At 31.8% G+C, this 25,231-nt stretch overlaps 1 protein-coding gene across 1 annotated transcript in view; it reads left to right on the forward strand.

Moving 5' to 3' along the window:
• Positions 1–3,819: 3,819 nt before the first annotated feature.
• The window catches only part of LOC117687594 (uncharacterized), a 46,541-nt gene continuing 25,129 nt past the window's right edge, over positions 3,820–25,231 (forward strand). The window contains exons 1-5 of the mRNA XM_066072433.1: positions 3,820–3,991; positions 9,180–9,848; positions 9,946–10,239; positions 12,162–12,455; positions 12,842–13,147. Of these exons, the coding sequence (XP_065928505.1) occupies positions 9,248–9,848; positions 9,946–10,239; positions 12,162–12,455; positions 12,842–13,147 (1,495 nt within the window). The 5' untranslated portion in view covers positions 3,820–3,991; positions 9,180–9,247. The remainder of the gene's footprint in view (positions 3,992–9,179; positions 9,849–9,945; positions 10,240–12,161; positions 12,456–12,841; positions 13,148–25,231) is intronic.

The following is a 25,231-nucleotide window of genomic DNA, read 5'->3' on the forward strand; positions in this document are numbered from 1 at the left end:
CGGACCAAGCAGCTTTAAGTACAAATAAACCCCTATTTTGTGCAAATACGATCGAAAGTAAACTATACCCTGGGTCTAAAACATGTTAGAAATCTCCAAACACGTGCAGCACTTTGCAAGATGATTTTTTTTAGTATTACAAATGTAGGATGGTACAATTTACATATATGAACGGATTAATTAAATAAATAAATTAAGAAGACTGATGAAAGCATAATTCTGTGTGTAAATTTTGAGACTTTACCTGGCAGGTCAATCTACCCTGTTGTTTCCTTAAAATATATTTATATTTATAATGATAATAATAATATATATTTATAATATTGATAATAATAATATATATATATTTATAATATTGATAATAATAATATATATTTATAATAATTACAATAAGATAGATAGATAGATAGATAGATAGATAGATAGATAGATAGATAGATAGATATCTGAAATATGTTGCATATTCTTTACTTATATTTGGTACATGCATGTGTAATTATGGTATACTAGCAAGTATAAGTTTTTGATCCACTGCATGAAAGGACTAAGTGCGGTTTTATGCAATTTTTGCCCCCCAAAATCAAAGTTCTAGAAAGAGCTTTAAAATAAGGTGAAAGATAGTTCAAATCATATTGGAAATAAAGGTGTAAAAGGTTATCACCACAGTGACGTCATAATGTAGAAATGACGTCATGAATATTGCATTATTTTGATAAATTGATGTTTTGTGGCAATAAATGGGTGTTTTCCAATGATTTTTCGACTGGGAAACATCGAGCGCAGGCTTGCTCAAGTACCATTTTTTAGTATGATATGTATAACTATCTGAAGAAAAACATATGTTAAAATCGCACTTGAGCAGACCTGCGCTCTATACACCGAATGCAAAATATAGAGCAAAAATGAGAATATCTTCATTTGTTTGCAAATTTCCGTGAATTAGGTCATTTAGGTGACGTCATAGATAAACAGCGAGTGAAAAATGATGACTAAAATCAAGATTAAAGTTATAGGCATCCTCTTTACAATGATTTGTGAAGATTTCATTTTTATACGATACTATTTAAAAATTGGTTGAAATCGGGGGCAGATATTTGACCATACCGCACATAGTCCTTTAGTGATACTTTGTAAACATTAAGGACAACGTGTGTAGATGTGCATATTACCAGGGCATTCAGTTTTCATTATTTTTCTAGGAGTTTTGGCCCTTTTGCAATTAGAATTTTGGCCATATATTGAAGAAAGTAATGATTAGTTTGTTAGCGCAACTTCTACTTAAACGCTGCATGGAATTTAGTGAAACTTTTTAAGCATTCTGGACACTTTGTGTATATGTGCATATTACCGGGCCATTCCAATTCTGTTATAATTCTTGGAATTTTGGCCCTTTTAAAGTTAGAACTTTGGCCATATATTGAATAAAAATGTAGATAGTAATGAACAGTTTGTAATCACATGCATACAACTTTTACTTAACTGTTGCATGGAATTTAGTGAAACTCTGTTGACATTTAGGATCGACACAATGTGTAGATATGCACATTGCAAAGAAATTCAAAGTCTTTTCTTTTGGGGGGAATTTAAAGCGTTTGGACCTTCTGAATTTAAAATTAGATTTCTTTTGTCATTAACATGTTTAAAGGCAAAGGAATAGGTGTACATATCAATGATAATGTGCAAGACGTTTTGAGCCGATGATTTTTTACAAGTTCTATGCCCTTTATTTAACTATTTTTAGGTCACCTGAGTCACTTAGGGGACCTATTGCAACTGGTCTTCGTCCGTCGTCGTGGGTTAATTTTTTTTTTTTTTTTTTACATATTAACTTCTTCTTAAAAACTACAATACCAATTCTAATCATTTTTGGTGTGAAGCATTTCTTTGGTAAGAGTATTCTAAATTGTAAAATTCATGGCTCTACCTTTCCCAAGGGGGGACGGGGGATGGGGGCACAAGCAGGGCAAAATATGCAAAAAAAGACAAATATTCAAAAATCCTTTTTTCTACTCCCACACATGTGAGGAAAAACCTGACTGCATAATTATGATTTCCATGGAACCCTCTACCAAAATTGTGAAATTCATGGCCCTTGGGTCATAGGTTCAGGCTATAGGGTGGGGCCACTTTGGCCATATAGTGAAAATGTATCAAATTTTAGAAAATCTTCTTCTCTACTCCCATTTATATTTGAATAAAACTGAGTGCATGGTTTATGATGTCCACAGACTCCTCTACCTAAATTGTGAAATTCATGACCCTTAGGACAAGGGTTTAAGCCCTAGGGCGGGGCCAATTTAGCCATATAGTTAAATGTATTAAACCTTAAAAAATCTTCTTCTTTACTTCCACACATATGGAGAAAAATCTGAATGTATGGTTATGATGTCCACAAACTCCTCTACCTAGATTGTGAGATTCATTACCCCTTGATCAGGGGTTCAGATCGTAGGGGTAGGGGGGGACAATATGGCCATATAGTGTTAATGCACAAAATGATGAAAAATCTTCTTTTTTACAATCACAGACAGTTTGTGTATGGGTAATATGCTACTCAGGTGACCATTAAGGCCAACTGGCCTATTGTATATAATATTCACACATAAAATGTACATTTTTTTCACGGAATTTCATTTCATCAACATGAAAATTCGAAATCATGAACTTTGATCTTTTGTAGTTATAAACGGGTCCGGCTAAATCATATGAATATAATGAGAAAAAATAGACTTTATCATAGTGAACAAAATGGTATGTTACTGTGGTACAATTCCTTAAATATGCAAGCCGCAAACCTTACCTTAAGTGAATAATTAGTATAAAGTCTTAATGCACAAAATGATGAAAAATCTTTTTTTCTACAGTCACTGAACACGGAATAAAAACTAACTACATATTTAGAGAAAAAAATTAGCCTGTCATCTTTAATAATATTTCTTGTCACCAGCATGTAAGGCAAGGGTTGTGGCTGGTAAATGTGGGGGTTATGTATTTGTCTCATTTTATTCTGTTCAGGATTTAAAATGAAAGAAATGAGTAAATTTACATGTTTAGAAAAGAAAAAAAAATGAAACTGTCCTTCAAAGTTATTGATATGATATTGTGAAAGCATTTGAAAGGAGTTCAGGAAAGAGGATAATAACAGATAATGGAGTGAGACCTCTACAGCAAAATACTTTAAGCTGCTAAGAGGTCTGCAGCTTATAGAGGAGTTGTAGGGATAACGGTGGTGAGAGAGAAATATGGCGGACAGTGCCTATTTACAAACGATGTTCAGCTTTAACATACCCGAGAAAAATACTTTGTATGGAGGCTTTGCATCTTTTCAGTAGTAGGTCATACACTTTGATACTAGCGATAGGTCTTGTGCAAAACTATAGGATTAAGAGTCATTTCCAAAAAAAATCAGACAGGGAGGAAACTCATTAAATGCATTTATGAGACTCTTCCACAATTTTGTGTATGGGCTATGGTACTCAGGTGACCGTTAAGGCCTATTGGTCTCTTGTTCGTATTTAATGCATACCTTGCCATTCAATATCTGTAGCATTGTCAAATAATTAGGAAGCTTGGGGTATGTGAACTTGCACACTTTTTTATTATTAATGCATGAAGCATATAACTATACTAAAGTACAATATTTATCCGTATCATTGCATTCATGGTCAAGAGTTTATCATATATCATATTTATATTACATTAATTCATGTATAATATGAGAAATATTTGAGGCATGGAGTGTTTTATATAAAATTTATATCAACCAAGTACATTATAATACCATATCTTTTAATTAATAATAAGTATTTTTATAGATGGAAGATCAAGGTTAAATTTAACAATTACGGAGAGGAAGAAAGAGTTTAGAAAGAGGCCAGGAATGCGTTGTGCTTATCTGCTTGAAAACAACAGTGGACACATTAGACTTTAGGCCTTTGATGACATTTCGGGAAGATTGGAATATTCTGATAATCAGATGGATGATGGTCAGGTCAGGTTCTTAATCTATTTATAGTTATATTTTGGTGTTGACATCAGCGTTTAATTGGTTATTAATAAAGTTTTTAAATCACTGGCCCATTAACTAGGTTATTACTGGTTAAAGTTTAAAATTGTAGCGGGTGGCTTTTGATTGCCATATATCTAATTATTACTGCTCTTATCTTCATCAAACATGCATGGTTATACGTGTTGCATCTTTATTATTCTAATGAGACATATACTTGACATTCTAGCATTCTGAATCTAATCTAGATGGGTTTTTTTTCAGGTTAAACTCCAAGACCATTTAATTAATAAAATGCTTTATTTTGGTGATTTATGCCTGGCTGCGTTACATGTAGCAGATTTATAAAATTATTCTGCAATAACCGCTGCCATCATTACCCGCATGAATCATCAAAGAAAGCATTTTATTGTTTATATTTACATCTTTCTTTTAACAAATAATTATGAGTTGATTGTTAAAAGTGGGTAAAGGTAACGAAAGTTTTGTTAATGAACATCTATACATCAGTATGTTTGAAAAAAGAAAAAGCCATGTCGTCTTATATGGGAATTAATGTCTGACATCATTATGATAATTTCAAGCAATCCTTAATTAGCTTACTTGAGGAAAGGGGTTCTTAATGCAAAGTGTGACCAAAATGATCATTTAGTGTAAATGTATATAAATTGTTTTAAAAAAACGTCTACTGAAGAATGAATAAAAACCCCTCACATTTTGAACAAAAAAAAAATATGACATCCACTGCACAAGTAGGAAATACCCAAATGAAAGACGAAACGAAACAGACTAAAATCCAGTCTTAATCGGTACATATATTTTTAAAAAAAACCTTGATTATTGTAGAACGTTCTCCTCTGTCGTACTGTTATTAAAATAATAGAAGTACACGCGCAACCTCAAACCGTAGGAAATCGGGCAGTGACAGCATAAACTTAAGTAGAGCGTTTTTGTAAAAATTAATAAAAAGATGTTACGTTTTTTAACTACTTTCTTAAATAAATTGCAGAAATAAAAAAACGATCTTTATTCAAAGCGGAGAAAACATCGAAACTGTAGAAAAAAGGGGATGTGCATTTTTAAAAATCTTCTTATCAAGAACAACTGAGTCAAATTCAACGTAATTTAGCATTAATAATTCTGATGGCAATGAAAATATAAATTGCAAAAATTATGGGCTAATTTTTTTCTTCAAATCTAAGTTATTACGGAAAAAAAATAATAAAGGAAAGGCGTGTTACAATCAGTTTAAAACTCTGGATCAGTATTCCAGACTTCTACAACGAGATTCTTTGTTTACGGTGGCCCTATACACAACTTTTGATGACGCAGTACGCAAAAAAGTAAATCAGGAAGCATGCATTTCCGGTACCGGCTGATTTAAACAGAGGCGAATTGTATGGAGACCGCTCTATTAAAAAAAAATTGTGAAATGAATAGTCTAAGATTTAAGTTTTTAATTGGAAAAATCATTACTTACAAGTAATGTGACACCTTCACGTTGTATCGTATTATTTATCGAAATAAACAATAAACTCAAGTTAATTTTTTAGATAATTCCTTTCCGATTTTCGACATTTTTCAGCGTAGCGCAGTGGGTTAGTGTGTTTATTACAAACTAGTAGGTCATGAGTTCGATCCAGTTGAAAACAATAAAATTTTTAACTTTCCAAAATTTTCTAAAACGTATTTTTTGGTCAAATACTGTGAAAGAAAATTCTAAACCGATGAAAGTATTTCAATTATATTATACTTTAATCCACATTAATATTGGCAGATGTTCCTTACCACCATAAGGGGATGGAAGGGTGGCTTTGAATTTCTCTCAGGTTGGGATACATAAATCCTATTAGTTAATTTTCCCCTTTATTTATTTGACTTAGTTTTTCACTAAAGCGAATACCTATAGTACCCCTATCATCATTTTGATATTTGATATTAAATTAGTATATGTTTGTGGAAAACTGGAATAAACTATGGGTGTATAGAGCCACCTTTAAAGCAGCCATGTTGGACGTATGATAAACGTTTCGATCTGACAAAGATGAATGTGTTTGCTGTGCAACAGTTCGCGTACGAAGGGGATCTTTGAAACATGCAAGATACATTGGTGCCGATTTTGAGAAGTAAATTGAGGTTAAATATTTCAATGCGTTGACAGTTTTTACATTTGACGGTGGTATGTTAGCTTGTTTAATTTTCATAATTAATGCTTTGTAACATGGGGAACTATCGCCTGTATTTTGTAATATTTACGTATTAAATCAAACATAGAGGGTAAATTAGACAGTCAACTGTTTACATGCGCAAAATAATCCGATGTATTAATAAAGTACTAAATATAATTCATTCTATTGGTAATTCGGTATGATCTTTTGCGTAATGGTCGATTAATGCAAAGTGTTTTGTTGAGATGCTCAGTATTTTCTCGAGTTTATTCAGTTTATCTAAACAGTGTTTATTATCGCTGATGGAAATAATTGATATATATTTGAATCATTTTGAAAAAGTAATAGTTCTCTTTACATGTTTTAGAGCATGGTTCGTCTGTTTAATTGTTTACAATTTCTATATACATATACGTACCATATTTGAGTGTTAAGCTTTGAATTATAAGCAAGATACAGAGTTTTGCTCACAACGCTTTGTTTGTACACAGATCTGAGGGCAGGCCTTCTTTTTTTTTTTACATTTTAAATGCTGAATAGGAAATACCAAGTTAAAAATCTTAAGCTGAATGTAAAAAAACTCATGTGAACAAAATGTAGCAGAGTCATGAGCTCTGAATTGTGCTTAATATTTTACGATTGGCGCTGAAATTTTTTTTATCGCTAAAAGTTCTCAATAAACGCTAAAGGGATTTGGACACGAATTTAGATTAATTTTTTTTTTCAGATATAAAATGGTTTACTTGCACATTTTGAATGATTGACCATATTTTAATGTTATAATTTAAGTTATAATAGAGATTCACAGGAAGAATTCATTGTTATGTAAACAAAGCTCGAGTTCTATATTTGTTTAAAATAATGTAAAGTATGGAATTACCATTATTTGGCTAAATAACTTGTAAGAAACAAAGCATACTTGTTCAATGTGTTTATAAAATATAGTATCAATAGAAGAAAGCAACATTTGATTGAAACTTTTAACAATAAAACACATATGTAAATAATAACAAGGCTCGAGCTCTGTTTACAAAACAAAGAATTGCAAACGCTGTATCTTGCTTACATTGTATAACTCAATATCTGTCCTTCAAATTTTGATAAAGCATTAAAAATACCCATATTAACAATGTTAATCATTAGAAATGGAGAAAACATTTGAAATTTTGAGCTCAAATCGTGTCCAAATCCCTAAAATACTTGTACAAAAAATTAAAGGATGATATGATGTAACTACTTTCTGAGGCTACCTCTTTATACGATGAATTATATGAATTCTACATCAATTTTGATAGTGTTTCAGATACCAGTGAAAACAAACGACACTGTTAAACAGTTTCCATAGTTCTGACACATTTTGTTACGGGAATAAAGACATTATCACTATTCATAAAGCCCCTTTCACAATTGGCACACAAGCAGAATTGACGAAATATTTCAGCGACCGAAAACATTAATTATATGAATCGTAAACTTTTGCCTAAATAATCGCATGTGAAAAAGAATTCGTACGACATTCGCACGATCTAAGCGAGCGTTTTGCGCTCTACAGGCATTAAATCGACTGTTGTACAATGAAAGCGACTGGTGAAAGATAAGGACCGCGCGAGAGAGAACGTGCGCCAATGCGATAGGACTTGCGACCATGCGTTCCATGGTACGAATGCTCAGACAGAGGGGGTATTTATACCACCCATTTCCGACGCTCTTTAGTAGATATAGTTGAAAGCGAGAGAACAAAAAGAAACAGAGATGCAGCAACATTTATTATTGTACCTCAGTATGATTATTCTATCATATATGATTGGTCTAGAAAGTCACGTAACAAAGCGATTTCATTGGAATGGAAAAAAGCCGATATGAGCATACGATGTAGACAAATATGATTAAATCAAAAATATTTATTCATTATGATTCTCTTTATATTACAAAACCAACTTAACTATCTATAATTCGAAATTATGAAAGAAAAGTGAGACATTAACATAGGAAACCAAACAATCACGACGTTATTGCTTTTTAAAAGTCAAACAATTTATAGAATCAACGTATGCTGTTAAATCATATGTTGTTCGGTATTATAAAACGTTTATTGCATTAATGTTCAGGAATATGAAGATTTGATATTAAATCAAATGAAGAGGCAACTTGTTGTTATTTATGCACATCTTTTTTCATATAACTCATTGAAAGATGCTAATTTACTTATATTACATGATGTGACGTGACGTGTTTAACAACTTAGATGTTTTCTCGCATAGAAACAAGCATAGTAAACATGGCAAATGGTATTCAGTACAAGGACTAGGAAAAATCTAACCAGCTTGTGCACCCGCGAAAATTTGTAATAAGATAACCAAATCCGGAAATCCAGAATATTCTAAAATTAAAACTAAATCCGAAAAACTTTTGCATAATATTAAATTGGCTGTAACTATATTTATATACAGCAAATTTATATTTTAGACTGGAAAATGACAATAACTTACGAAAATGTTATATATCAGAATTACTAAAACTATGTTTAAAAACGAATAAAGATTTGTTATGTTTGCTTAACACATAATTAGACATAATAAATGTTTCACATGTATATTTCATTGAGTTTCATTTTCAACAACGTGTATTGTCTTTAACTCTTGTTTATTTTTCAACCGCTTATACTTTCAGCTTTCTTGTGTTTAAAGATCCTTACGCAGCATCTACTTTGTAAATCATATGAGTAATAAGTAAACTTAAATATATGTACGTGGATATCAGAAAAAAATATGATAAATACCTTTTGTAAAATCATGATAATTTTTCGAAAGCTCCGATTTTGTAATAAGGAGCAGCATTTTTTTTAACCAAGACTTTTAAATCTTATTCCTTAGATCGATTTGCCTCTTGCAGAAAAATGACACCAAACTTCCAGCTGAAGCCGTCATTAAACTAAACTCATCGTATAACGGGGTGTATTAAACATGAAACCTTTTTTAAATTTTGCTTTCATTTTGTTTTTACAGTGATGTTTTGAGAAAACCATTTACACAAAAAGAAAGAAGCTAAAAAGGATAAGACCCCCAGATTTCAGATGGCATCTCATGTTTTGTCTAAAGAAGAAAGAAATTTTTATTGCTTTGCAATAGCCAGCGTTGATTTAATAAAATTGCCTCTCATCGACATTTTGACAGATTGTATTAAGCCTGTGGACCTTTACGCTAAAATAAACTGTACTCCAGGTCTTCAGCTTCGTCCACACCAAAAGAAGTTATGTTGCCTTGAACCACCTCTCCTGCCTGACTACAGCAAGTTCGATGTAACTTTGCTATACACTCTCATTAGAAATCTCTGTCCTTCATTGACGCCAACTCGAGGATGGGGACATAAGCTAAATCCCATGGACACAAATATTGGTGATGACATCGAGCGTCTTAGACTGTATAGAAACAATTTCTATGCACATTCGCTCTCCCCAGTAATCCCAGACAACGATTTTGGGGAATATTGGAGCGATTTAAAATCTGTCATAAAGAGAATAAGTACTTTCACGAATGAATCGAGGAAATACAATTATGAGAAAGAGTTATTGAAAATTGAAGGCTTTAGTTTTGTAAATGAGGATCGGGTTATCTACGAGACACTATTGAAGGATACGCTTAATCAATGGAATCAATTAGAATACAAATATCAAGGTATCTTAACTAACAAACGAGGACATGTAAATTAAGAGTAATGTTTACTTCATAATAACACTGCTCAATGATTTAATTACGTAATATTATGTTACAGATGAACAAGCCATTTTGATTAAAGGTCCAGAAAAAGTGTTATATGGTGAGAAGGCACAGTTTGATGCAGAAATCAAACAAACAGGAACCTCTAAATGGTTGGTCACATGGCACAAAAAGACCGGGGATAGCATAGCAAACATAAACATAAGGGATGAGAAGTTCAAAAGAAGTACTGACAGACAGCTTTTAATACATTCCGCGTGTAAAGATGACGAAGCGGAATATCAAGCCGTTATCTCCGATGGGAATAATAACTATCTGAGCAATGCCATTTATCTGCACGTTCTTGGAGGTATAAATTGATTCATGTAGAATTTTGTCTACTTACAGGGAAAAAACTACCCATCTAGATTTATTTTTTTAAAAAGTACTACTGTCGCCATATTAATGTATAATGCGTAAATTAACATAAAAAAGTCAATGACATATTTCATCGTGCAAATGGTCTCTATATACTGTTAATGTATTACATTTGACTGCGTTTTATAGTTAGCGTTTTTGGAGAAAGGTGAGTTCTGCAATATCAACTACATCGCTAAAGTCATACATACAATCATGTATAAGATTAGGATTATCAGATAAAAACTAAAAATTCAAATCAACGCTAACTTGCTGAAGTACTTTAAAAGTAATACGGTATCTTAACATTTTACACCATGGCTGTGATTTTCTTTAATCTTCAAATCTTTGCAAAAAATTAAATCAATAACATACTACTATTAAGAAGATAAATTAGATTTATTCCGAAGGTCACTGTAACAATTTTCTAACAATTTATAATACGTCATTTCCAAATATATAATAAAAAAGAGTTAGAAAATAAAGATCATAGTAACATATATATTTATTGTTGAGTAGACCTTATATTGTCCTGTTTTTGTTGATATATGTATGATAGTTGATATATGTATGATATCGGCGGAACGAGGGCCTTGACCATCGCTATCCTACTTGCTGGTTACAGTAACTTTGATCACGGCAAACAATTACATATACTAGATAACTGTGTTTTTTTTACATGAAATAATAGCGAAAAAGAAAAGTAAATGCAAAGTGATACAGTTGCTTAGATGATCTTAGTGTCAATTTAGAGTGTCTAGATCAAAGTCATTGGACGCTAGTGACAATAAAAAAATTAAAGTTATGTTACAGGAGGACGTTTTAAATGGTGAAATTAGTAAAAATATTATCATGGAATCAATTGATTTTAAAACTTTAAAAATTTGAATTTGAAGAATTATTCGACCTTCTTCAACGATTTAAACCAGTTTCCTGCCTTATACCCGAATCTATACTACTATTTGAAAAAAATAGACTCGAACTTTTGGGCTTTAATACCGAAAAATCGGAAGAGTACTGTCTTGTGTTTTATATATTTTAAACATCATTCGAACTTGAAGATAACCAATTTGTTTTTATTTTATCTCAATCCAGCTTCGCTTATTAATAATCAACGAAAATTCCTTTAAAAAATCCGGAAATCATCTGATTTTTTTGGATTATACAATCTTGCGCATGCGCATTACATTCACGCTAAATTACGGGAGGCTCTTTAGTTTATGTTTCCACAATATCACATTTGCATGCATAAACTCAAAAATGATAATACAAATACGTGAATATTTTCATTGAAAATTTGTCATATATTCTGTTCATCAAGGGAAATACGGGAGATAACTCTAACTCAGTGCAATAATATGAAAAATTCCGAATGTTAGCATTGTGTGTAAATTCGTATCGAGTAAAAAAACGTTTGTGAGAAAAGTGTTTAATTCTTTAATTATATGAATTAAAGTTTTAGATGAAAAGTATTTACAGCCTCAAAATGGTTTGGGTTTGTTATGAATAATTTAACTGATATTTTCAATGCAGCTTCATTAATTTTCTCCAAAATCATTTTGGAGCAATTCTGCAATTTTTTGCTACATTACGGGTATATGAGAGGCATTGAACTGTGGTGAAGGCCTGTTCCGAGACACAGTTAGAGAAATTTATAGCATTGTTGTAGTCTGAAAGCTTGGTTATGTAAATGTCAACAATACGGTGTGTCGATATTACTATTTCGTAAATGTCCGGTATCATACATTTATGCAATGTCAACCAGTGCCTGCACGGGTCAAAGTCTAGTTTAACTGATAAAAACAGGTACAGAGTAACGTTAATGAAAAGGATATTTGACGTCTTACTGTTCTACCAATTTTTTTTTTATTTTAGAGCCGCCATATATTGACAACTGGAATTTTACATCTGATACAGAAGGACTAACCATTCATTGTAGTTACGGAGTCCCTGAAGGATCACCATCAGATTTTGAGGTTAAATGGACTAAGAATACAGAAATACTAGATTTGACAAACAAGAAATACGTCGCAGGTCGGAGTAGTGATGATGGTTCAAGATTGAATGAAAGTTACTTGATGATTTCTTCCCTGGGTTTAGAAGACAAGGGCATATACTCATGCACAGTGACTAATGCAGTAGGATCTGCATCAAAAGATGTCACATTAGGTACAGTGTAGTATTGAATAATTAAATTTATAATTGATCAAATAAAAGATTATGGCCCAGAATATCGTATTTAAAATTGAAAGTAGATTTGATGGGTAATTTGTTGACCACCCAACCTAATTAAATTCACCGCTTTGCTGTGACTGAAATGCTTCAGTTATTATAAAACCTGACTTTAGGTAACTATATAGATCTTCTCACGTGTTTCCTTTTAAAATATCCAAGCAGATTTAAGTTATAATATACTTTGAATTTTATTTTATGATTTTACAAATAAGCATTTGCACTATCCTATTCTCCTACCTTCTTTGCTAAACGTAAAAAAGCAAAAAAATATTATTTTAAATGATTGGAAAGAAAAAAAAAGTTTGTTATAAATATTGCAGATGTTCCCAGTGCAAAAATCTTAACAGATTCTGAAGTGATGTTTGGACTAAAAACAACTATAAAGCCTGCAGTTGTTTCCTCTCCACCACCCAATAAAGTTCAATGGCAAAACAGCAATGATGGAAAAACCTTTCATCAAATCGATATAAGCGAATCACACTATTATGGAAGCAGCCTCAGTCCAGAGTCTCCATTACTTGTGATACCATATACAACTTTTGACGACATGCTTTATTATCGACTTCTTTTGGGGAATAAAATTGGAGATCAATTCAGCAACACTTTATACCTTAAAGTAACAGGATGTAAGTTCAGCGCATGTAGAGTGGTTGAGTACTGTTCACGTGTAAAGTTGACATTTTTACTATTTGTTGGTTAAGTATTTGTCACGGTGATTGTAATTTTGTGTGCATTGAAGTCAATATTTCAGATTAAATTATCATTATATTTACAAAAGTTCAATATTCGAGGATAATTATTCAATTGCAAGCATAGTAAATTTACACAACATTCATAATCAAAAAGAAAAAAAGAAAAAATTCTACATTGTACCTACAAATTTTCCAATATAATATACATGTAATTATGTCATTTCATAAAAATTAAAACCAGTCATGAAACATTGTAGATCCTCCAAACATTATGACAAATCATCAAACCTGCATCAAAGAACGTACGGTGAAATTGATTTGCGAAGTTTTTCCGTATGATCCTGAAAATGTTTTTTGGAGTATTAATGGAGAGAAAATAGGGAATTCTAAATGTGAAGTGGAATATTCAGAGGTGACTGTTAAGGATCCATCATTGACTATTTTCAACGTCAATAAACAAGCTGCCGGTTTTTACCAAGTTACTGCCTCCAACGCAGAGGGATCAACTCAGAGTGACGTCATAGTTCTTGGTAACTCAATTTGTTGTTTTCGATGGAATCTACGTTTGTGAATAGAAGCTGATAAATGGCAAAAAATAAAAGCGATTCACACCTTGATTTTTTGATAGCGTTATTAGTTTCGGAAAACAACGACCTTTTTTTTAATTCGAAAATATGTTTATGTGATTGATTAAAAATTAAATAATTAGGGGTTTCTTCTTATCAAACGTTATTTAATTCAAATAATTTTGTTATTGCCCTACATATTAAAGTAATTAAAGGCTAATTTTTTTTCAAACATGAATGTGCTATAAAGCTTTAACAACTAACGGCAAACTAAATCTTCAGTATATAATTTTGCGTGTGTTTGTAATGGATTAGTACAAATTGCTTTATTTAAACAAACTTTGTTGTTGTTTTTTTTTTTCAATTCAGCGCTTCACTATCTTAATTGTATTTCGTAAATCACGTGTAGGTCAAATTCAAGACATGTATACCATTTAATCTCTTTTAAAAATACGTACATTAAAAAACAATATTTTTGAGACATGTATTTTGACAGATAAACCTCAAATTACCTTGAAAAGACGACAAAAATCTGATGGAAGGCAGGTCTTCAAAGCGTTGATTGACTCTATTCCATCAGCCTATATCGCTCAATGGAAGGTGAAAGGGAAGGATGATAAAACATACACACCAGTGAAAAGCAATTCAGAGGAATACAAAGGGACCTCAAACTCTCTCCCTCATCCTGTATTGGTTCTTAAACAGAGAGAACTACTAGAAAAACAATGTTTTCTGATAGAAGTAGACAACTTTGTTGGAAAAAGTGTGAAAGAAATTTTATGTAAGAACTAGGGTTTTGTAGATTTGTTTGTAATCATTTAATGAAACAATCTGCAATCGTTAATGTAAATATATGAGTAATTCTAAAATGTTGAAATAAACAATCATCTTATTATCCTAATTTTTTTTAGGTAATGACAATTCCAACAAATCTTACAGAACAAAAGGTAGGAGAATATTAAAATGCTTGTAATTATTTAATCACCGGGTTATCAAAAACTTAAAGCTGACTTGAAGTCATAAATCATATTACTTTCCTTTTTTAAAATTTTAAACGACCACCTTTTTTGTTATGGAGTTATGTTGTGCATGTACTGTTGTCGCCACCGAATCGCTATATGAGTATGATAGTATCATTCTATATTTATTTAGCTGTTTTCATGTAATTAATTTACTTAAACAGCTAGTAAGGATGGCAATCAATTCTATAATTGCCAGTCAAACAAATTTAGTTCCAACCGAATAACCTGTTATAGTAATAAATCCAAAAATGTTATGTATATTGGTTTTAAGTGTCAAAATTACCATAAAATGCGCGATAGGAATACATGTTGCTCAGGCATGAGTTTTACTAAGCTTCTTAAGTTTAAGATTTCATCGTAACCGTAAGTTACGATGAATATCTGTTTTACCAAACTTCTTAACTTTAAGTTACGTCAAAAATATCGTCGTAACTTACGACAGCCTATGGGCTACTCTAAGTTAATTTTTCTAGATAAATGAATAAAAATGGCCGCCTGCTTATTGTTTATTGAAGTTTTGAGAGAAAATGAAGACAAGGCTTTGCGTCGTGAACGCGTTTTCAGAGACTGGAGTCAAGTTCTTTTAAAATATGTTGACCGACAGCGAGCTAATTGGGCGATATAGGTTTCCAAGGCGAGTTATTCTGCAGCTGACAGACGATGTCAAAGACCACATACAACCACAACCTTTGAGGTCGCATGCCATTACAGCTCACATCCAGATAATTTTATGGATATGACCTTTAAAAAAATAACAGAGGAAATTCTAAATGAAGCTGGACTTATAAAGCATCCTATCAATCAAATTCTTACAAAATATTAATATCATAAAACATCACACTCATGATATTGATAAAAAAATACACTTACTATGTTGGTTATGTTCAAAGAATGATTACGAATGATATCTTTACAAACATTTCTATTTGTCCACTATTTTGAAAGAAGGATGAAGAGTAAACAAAAGGACCACAACTGTATTATTACTTCATCGAGTTGTTCCCCTTTAACAAGATTGTGTGTGATGAACCATACAAATTTAAAATAAAATTTAAAATAAATATTGCCTAAAAGATATATAAATAATTTTTTGATTTATTGTGTAAAATTCATATCATTTCATGTTGACAGTCAAGAATAGTTAGAATATATTTCCATACCCATACTAAGCAATATTATAGTTCAAGTATTAATCATAGTATAGTAAAATGGTGATCAAGGAAATAAATGAATACATTATTAAAGAATTAAAGAAATAAAAGAAGATAGGCTTTTTTGTCATGGACTTTTTTTTAACTAAATGAATAGACCTATAAAATTGTGTTAAGCCTAATGGGGTAGCCGATATAAATGTATATAACACTTTTATCCGCTACTTGTGTTAATGTCTGGTTAAAAAATTCTGAACCTTTTCGCCCCCCCCCCCCCCACCCTCCCCCGCATCAAATAATCTTTTTTTTTCTTTCTTTGAAAAGTCTTTATTTCATTTAATTATTAGTACATGTATTGTAACCGGGTCTTGATGCAGATGACATAATAACACCAAGTCAATTTTATAGGGTTCGATTCCTTTTTCAATAAATTGTAGGAATATGGTAATTGCAGGAAATCACAATAGAACAACACATACATAAAACATATAAGCACACGACAAAGACAATACAAACACAAACATCGCACAGACATTGACATAAAACATATATTTAACCTATTAATATTATCAGCAAAGAGCGATAATTTAATAATTTATATTTAATCTATAAATTCCAAATGATCAGAAATATTTACGGTAATAAATATCAATAAACCTATTTACAGCAAGGACAGAAACATATAGTTACCAATTTATGGAACTGAGTGCAGGTCCTATTTACTGGATTTCATATCATGAATCGATCACCATATTCAGTATACAATGAATATCGTAAATTTACTTTACTCCATTTAATTATATTCCTTTTTTCACTATAACTTCTATCAACTTTGTAACTCATGTGCTGTATTTATTATTTGTGTTAAAATGTTATTCTTCATGCAATCTCCTATGGGAGGAAATAAAGATAATTAGAATTAATGAATGAACAGTCTGGGCAATTTAATGAATAAAACATTTACATGTAGCTTTTCATGATAATTCATTACAAAGTTACACACATATACTTTATTAAAAACATTCACTCGCCACACTCATACGGGTTAAACATATTTATTTATCATTTCTTTATATTGTAAAACTATTCTTCTCCATTGTTCAAAACAGTTTCGCAGACGATAAAATGTAAATAGCCGCGAAAACGAAAGTGCCCTCAGCGCTTGCGCAGCGTTCATAACTACGAATATTCACACCTCCGTTATTAGAGAGTTCCATTACGGAAACTTGCGAACGTTTCGTAAGTTAAGGTTACGAATAAAACTTACGAACACGTTAGTAAAACAGAACATTCTTATCTTAAGTTAAAACTTACGAAGTTCTTAAGTAGTAATATTTTTGCGTAAGATAAGAAGCTTAGTAAAACTCATGCCAGGTGTAAATCAGAACAAAATATCTCTCTATCATGCTAATTACTTAAAAAATACAAAATAACATGCAAACAAGCCTGACTGATGATACAATTTTGTCGCAGGTTTAACTTATCAAATAAAAGTTGATCAACAAAGATTGATTAAAGTTTGATCAAGTTAAGGCATTAGTTTTGCTTTGTAATAATATTATGTTAAATTTGTATCAATTAAGAAAACATTGAAAACCACATTGGGATTAGGAAAAATGAATATAATTACAATGCCTGATGCATGGCAACGAGTGGGTCTTCCGTTTATGTCAAAACTTCACGTAAAAATAAAATTCTGAATTGCATATGTAGTATTTTAACAAACGACAAAAATTTCAAACACCAAATATTATAATTCTTGATACGATTTAACAATATGACAACATTTTTGTGTCAAGGCAGGAGACAAACCAAAAGTTATGTAAATAAAATTAATCTTTATTTTGAAAGATAATCCAAAGAAAATTGATTTTACAATAATTAATTTTTATTCTTGGAACAACTAAAGGAAAATCAAAATAATTGCTGATACGACTGCACAAATAATCAAGAAATCAATTATACGCCCTGAACTAAATTCAAGACTATCACAGATTCGACCAATATAACAGTTTCCCAACTAGTTTTTGTTCGGAGTTAATATTTAAACATAGAACATTTACTTTACTACAATCAAAAAAGAAGAATCAACATTTCTGGAAAACATCATTTTGGAACGACGATATAAATATTTGCTCAATTTTAATTTGAACCAAAAGAGACGGGTTTAAAAACTTCAGCCCTATGCATATGATTAACAATGCAATTCAATTACATTACATACCCAGTGGACAATACTTTATATGATATCGGCCATATATGGTCAATATAATTCTTCATTTGTTCACATTTTTACATTTAATTCTTATATTTTAGAAGAGTTGAAATAACATATATTTTTTACTTATTTATATAAATTGTTTGCACTCACAGGCAGTTTAATTTATGACATCCGATGTTACGCAATTTTTATAATTTTAATGAAATCATTCAAAAATTGACATTTTTCGTATCTTTTTTCGAATGGGAAATATAGAGCGCATGCTTGAACAAGGAAAATATTTTTGTCCCTTATTAGATACAAATGTGATAAAAATATTTTATATGTTAAAGCATGCAATCAATGTTTTCTAGAAGAAAAAAACACAAGCCGTTTTATGCTAAAAATGGAAAATGGCGGGGAAAGGTAATATGTGCGATGTCATATTTGTAAATTGTGGGCGGATTAAAAGGAAAATCATAAAATAATGTTACATGTATAATGGTACAAAGAAAACAAAGAATTACAGAAAATGATGATGTTCATTTTAGGGGACATTTTATGCCTATATCAAATATAATCTTTTGATATATTTTTTCCATCTATCAAAATGGGTTTTTGCCAAAAGCAAAATATGAATTTTTTATTTACAACCTTTAAAATTCATTAGGGCCCCGCAAGGATTTGCGGGTGTCCTATAGTAATAACTCTGTCCGTCTGTCCTTCTGTCTGTCCGTCTGTCACTCTTCCGTCCACAAATTTTCTGTTTTTTTCTAATAACTTTTTTTATGGTTGCCCAATCAAGTTCAAATTTGTTATGGTAGTTCAGTAGGTGTCATGGTAGTTCCGTAGACAGAAATACAAATTTTGATGCTAAGTTTGGTTCTCTATGTTTTCTGGTTTAGAGCTGGGGTGGTGGGGTAGATTCCTTAACTATGCATACGAATGAATGGACAAAGAGAGATAACTACTGAGAATGTTACAATTGTATACATGTACTAGGAGGGCTGTGCAATATTTGTCCTTTAGGATTAATTAACCTTCCACAGGAAGAAAATCCTAAGCTTGATCTTTATCTGTCACATTGAGATTAATTACTGTACTGCCTGTGTCTGCAAATGAACTTTTTTTTTAAGTAAAGGTCAATTTTGAATGATGTGTAGTATTGTGTACATTCTTTGTAATATGGATTTAAAATATTATATTTATACTTTATTTTAATTCAAATACCGTACACAATGATTTATGATAGTTTTATTGAATTCTAAAATCAAGGTTTATATTTAGATATCCTTTTTCACTATTTTATTTTTTAATTATTTATTTTATTTTTTTCTGCCTTAATGTTGTTAATTTTAACAGGTAATCAGATAATAACCCCATTCTGTCATTTCTGAAAAAAAAAAATCTTATTGTAAATTTAGAAGAAAAGGGTGAGAGAGCGGAACAATTAATCCCCTGGGATTAATTATCTTGCCTGCTGCAGAAAATTTAGAGGATTATCTCTATCTGTCTGTCATATGAAGATTTGTCTGCAACTGATGTTTGTTTTAAAGTTGAGGTCAACCCTGGATGATACAATGTTTTTGCCTTCACTGAAGGCTTGCATTTTATAAAACACCTGTTTAAATCTTTTTTAAATACAAATTTAATTTAGTTTTCTATAAGACATGAGGTTATCCCTGTTTTATGCAGATACAAGGTCACTATTTAGAGTTTTTGGACATTCGGGAATTATCTTGAAATTTTAAAAATACAGTTGTTACTTATAATTTTCATATTTTTTTTTAATGTAATCAAATTAAACTCTCATTCCATGAGCTGCACCCTTATATTTTTACCCCGCAGTTTAACGCTTTAATTGTTGGATGAAAATCATATCCAACTACAAATCATGAGATCCTATATATTGCAGTTCTTTACATCTTATGCCGGGCATTTATTTTTAATCATTGTTAATATAAAGAGGATGGAATTCAAATTTGTTTCACTTCTGTATATTAATTGTCATAGCGGGGCCCTTCCTGACTGGTCAGTTTTCTTGTTTATTTTTTAACGATTGATAAACAAGTTTAACAGCGTTTTTAAATAACTAATGTACCTCGTTGGTAGATATGTTTTCGCGAAGAAGTCAATGTTAGGAGGGAAGCCGGCCGAGTACCCAGAAAAAACATTCGTGTTTCAGTTGGCCACCACTACACGCTCTAACAACTACTTCTAATCATAAGGATCAAAATCAGGTCACAGTGAGGAGAAACGAGTGGGCTAACCTATTTGCTTCTCGACATCTTGCTAAAATGGTTCCAACATCAGCCTCTTTTCTAAAGGGTGACTGCACTTTACGACATTTAGAAACTGCGACAAAAAATGGGCATATTTCTTTTCATTTTAGGAATTGCCATTGTCTTAACTGCAATTTATGTAATTACATAAACTATAAGTTCGTATTTTACAAAGTTCGAAGTCATTTTCATAGGTAGGAATCATTAGGTTTTTTGAATCTCCATAGATGAGGAAGGACGCCCATTTTTTTAAAACAAACTTGATACATACTATCAGTGGGTGCATGTTTGTCGATTGTTCTCCATTTGATGGTAGTGACATATCTTATAAGAGTATATCTATATATATACATGTATATGTATATATATATATATATATATATATATATATATATATATATATATATATATATATATATATATATATATATATATATATATATATATATATTGTTGATAAGCTTATGTTGAGAAGAGATTGATATACAAACATGCGTTCATTGATGAAAAGAGGGAAAAAAAGGTTTCATCCCATGTTTCCGTTCTCTGTTGTAAACGGTATATTTTGACCAAGTAGTTGCCTGTTGAATATTATCATTCACTGCGTGATTTCTGACCCATTACTACATTCCATCACAAAATATATAAGGTAGCACACATCATGCTAGCCGATATGATTTGTCCATACCTATTGTTTTGTCTGCAAATTGACTCGACAAATAAACGTGATCAAGGGTCCTAATAGTACTGGATTATCCTACAGTGGCGTAGCTAGAGACAACATATTTGGTGCGGCAGCCCTCCATGCATAATTATAAGTTTTAGGTTTAAGAGCAGACGAGTCTAAGTTAATGATATTTGCAGAGAACTTGGGGTAGAAAAACAGCACATTATTTTATTGCAACGCATTTTAAAGCCATATTGACATTAGTTTTCCATTGGGGAATGACCAAACTCTTTTACAATGACTTAGAAGTAAAATCAAGCGTGGAATAAACGTTACAATAGTGACCGAAAAAGAACCCAAAAATACGGCATTTTTATGCATTCATCCTTATTCAAATAACATTCGACAACAATGCAAGATGCTTTATTTATGTTTATGACATGCCACTAAAAATACTCAAAAATACAGTTTATTATGGAATAACAACTATTGAGCTATTATCGGACACTGATTGTTATGTTTTGCGCATTGAGAATCTGAAAGTTCACTATTTTGATTTAAGGGCAGATAACAAGGGGTGATAGTACTAGTATATAATTAATTAGATTTTTTGTTTGTCTTCTTCTCAAAATTTAGTTGACAATAAACGCTGTTACTTGTGTGGAAGCATTCTCATGTTGTGTAGATTCAAATTTGTTGAAATCATTATCCATGGGGGTAGGTTAGGGTCATAATGTGAGTCAAGTTTTTCAAAGGGATACATAGAGAAAAAAATTAAATCTTTCATCTTTTAAACAAAATGGCAAGAAAAGCTATAACTTTTGTGAAGGCATCTCGAAATAGTGTAAACTCCAGTTTTTCTAATCATGATCCCCGTGGATAAGATGGGGCCACATTGTTAAGGGGAGGTCCATTTTTTACATCAAAAAACAGGTGAGCAATATGGTCCATGGGCCTCTTGTAATGTTTTTAGCTCAACTGGGCTGAAAGCTCAATTGAGCTATTCTGATCGAATTTTGTCCGTCTGTCCGTCCGTCCGTCTGTCCGTCTGTAAACTTTTTTTACATTTTGAAAGTCTCTAAAACCGCTTATTCAATTTCAACTAAATTTGGCACAAAGCATCCTTATGGTAAGGCAAATATAAATTGGCGAAGTGAAAGACCTATTTTTATTCAAAGCTGAGAAAACTTCGAAACTGTAGAAAAAGGGGGGTGCATTTTTAAAAATCTTCTTCTCAAGAACTACTGAGTCAAATTCAACGTAGTTTAGCATAAATTATCCTTATGGGAAGGAAAATATAAATTGCAAAAATTAAGGGCTAATTCTGTGTCAAATTTGAGTAATTTACGAAAATGATATTAAGACAGAGAGAATGAGGGTCAATCAGTTTAACTTCGGGTTCGGTATTCCATATCTCAAAACCTTCTTTGAAACAAAGAAGCGGCCATTTTGAACGCATAAGAAATGGGTCAATCTGACAAAGATGAATTTGGTTGTTGTGGAACAGTTTGCGTGCGAAAGGAATATTTGAAACGTGCAAGATACATTAATGCCGATTTTGTGAAGTAAATTGAGATTAAATATTCTAATGCGTTGACATTTTTACCTTTGACGGTGGTTTTAGCTTGTTTAGATTTTCGTTTCGTTTTCATGCATTACGGTTTATAACTTAGGGGAACTATCACATGTATTTTGTTATTTTTACGTATCAATCAAATATAGACATAGGAAAGTAAGACAGCTGACTGTTACTTGCGGAAAATAAGATACATTAACAGGTACGGTACTTTAACAACTACAATACAAATTCTAATGGTAATTCGGTATAGTCTTTGCGTAATAGCTGATTACTGCAATGTGTTTTAGGCTAGTTGTAAGTATTTTCTCGTCTATTCAGTCTAAACGGAGATTAATATTGCTGATGGAAATGCTCAGTGTGTGTACATGTAGCAGAAACATAAATAATTGTTAGCTCACCTAAGGTGAAATATACAGAGAAACATCTTCTCAGAAATCAATCGGCCAGAAAAGATGTAACTTGTGTGGAAACATCCTCAAGTAGTGTAGATTCAAGCTTGTCCAAACCATGATCCCCGGGGGTACGGTGGGGCTCCACCGGGGGATCAAATTTTTTGATACAAATGTATAGAGAAAAATCATTAAAATCTTCTTTGCAAAAACCAGTAAGCCAGAAAAGCTGGAACTGTGGAAGTATCTTCAGGTAGTGTAGATTCAATGTTTTTCAAATCACGATTCCCGGGGGTAAGGTGGGGGCCACAATGGGGGGGGTCGACATTTTTACATAGGAATACATAGAGAAAAATCTTCTCAACAAAAACCAGTAGGCCAGAAAAGCTGTAACTTGTTTGGATGGAAGCATTCTCAGATAGTGTAGATTCAAATTTGTTCAAACCATGATCCCCGGGGTAGGGTGCGGCCATAGTGGGTGGGTCGAATTTTACATAGGAATACATAGGGAAAAGTCTTTAAGAAATTTTCTTCTCAAAACCCAATTGGCCAAAAAAGCTTTAACTTGTGTGGAAGCATCCTTAGGTAGTGTTGATTCATTCTAGTTTTTTCAAACCATAATTTCAGGGGATAGGGTGGGGCCACCATGGGGGGTCAAATTATGGTAGTGCGTGTAATTCGGTTTTATCTTTACGTAATAGATATTTAATGCAACATGTTCTATTAAGATGTTCAGCAATTTCAATCTAAACGGAGATTATTCTCGCTGCTAGAAATATATAACTAAAGTATATATATATATATGATGAAAAAAAGTTTTTTCTTTGTTTTAGTGCAGTTTTCTCTTGTTTTAATTGTTTACAAATTCCTATAATTTTACTAACCTGAGAGTCAAGCTTTGAGTTATAAGCAAGATACAGAGCTTTGCGCACAATGCTATTATATGTTTGTACACAAAGCTGAGGTCATGCTTTAGTTTGTTTATATTTTAAATGCAGCTATGCTGAATAGGAAATACCAAGTTTTAAAGTAATAAACTCATGTGAACAAAAACATGACTCAAACGAAGCTATGAATCTTGCTTATGATTCTTCGATTGACGCTGACATTTTAGTTGATCAATAGAAATGTCTTGCTAAAAGGATGATATGCGGTAATTACTTTCTGTTGCCCCTTCTTTAACGATGAATTGTAAAAAATCTACACAAATTTTTGATAGTTTTTCGAACATAAGTAAATGAAAACAATGCCTTTTAAACAGTTTCCATAGTCCTGACACATTATTATTATGAGGATAAAAGCATTATCGGTGTTCTTAAAAAATTATTGCAATGGAAAATCATCTTTGTTTGTACACATTTGTTGTTTTTTAATAAAGATGAAAATAATGGAAGGGCCTTGGTACAATAGAGAGACATGCCTGCCAATACATTAATTTGAATTATAGCTCTTTAACATATGTGACAACATTTTCAGTTAAGTTTATTTTCTTCAATCAATTGAATAAGGATATGAAAGGTCATACGAAATGAATTCATGCCTGGTAAATGACAATCGTCTATAATGGAGAAGACCAATTAAATTTTTCAATGTTTTTAATTTGAGGAATTGAGCGCATTCGTTCTGGTGCATTGAGTTACGCTTTTCTTCTTTCACAAATAGAATTTTTTTAAATACAATAACTAGCAAATAGTGGAGGGAGAAAATGTACCTTTATGCTCTCATGTATTTTAATCGTTTTATAAAGTGATTGGGGGGGGGGGCTAAAATAAAGGGAACTGGAAGTTAACCGTGAACACCAACGGTAAAAATGGTATTCATAAAGGTAAATATGTCAAAGATTAAGTTTATGGAAAAATAAGTGAAAATTCGGATATTCATTTTTGGTTAATCTACCGAGGGGCCACATGGCACAATATCCTTTGAACGCTCATTTAAAGCCAGTGTTGCTCAGGTGAGCGATGTGGCCCATTGGGCCTCTTGTTATTTGAGTATCATAATGATATAGTTCATTCACGGTTTTATAAATGTAATAATATGATGGTGACTTAAAGCAGTCCACCCCCCAACCCCCGATATTATTATATGTTATATAGTATATTTTTTCCAATTCAAAGCTATATTAGAAATTTTATACTTAGAATACTCATTAAAGCCTATTA

The sequence above is a fragment of the Magallana gigas genome, chromosome 9 (genome assembly GCF_963853765.1).
Source record: "Magallana gigas chromosome 9, xbMagGiga1.1, whole genome shotgun sequence".
In the NCBI taxonomy this organism is placed as follows: Eukaryota; Metazoa; Mollusca; class Bivalvia; order Ostreida; family Ostreidae; genus Magallana; species Magallana gigas.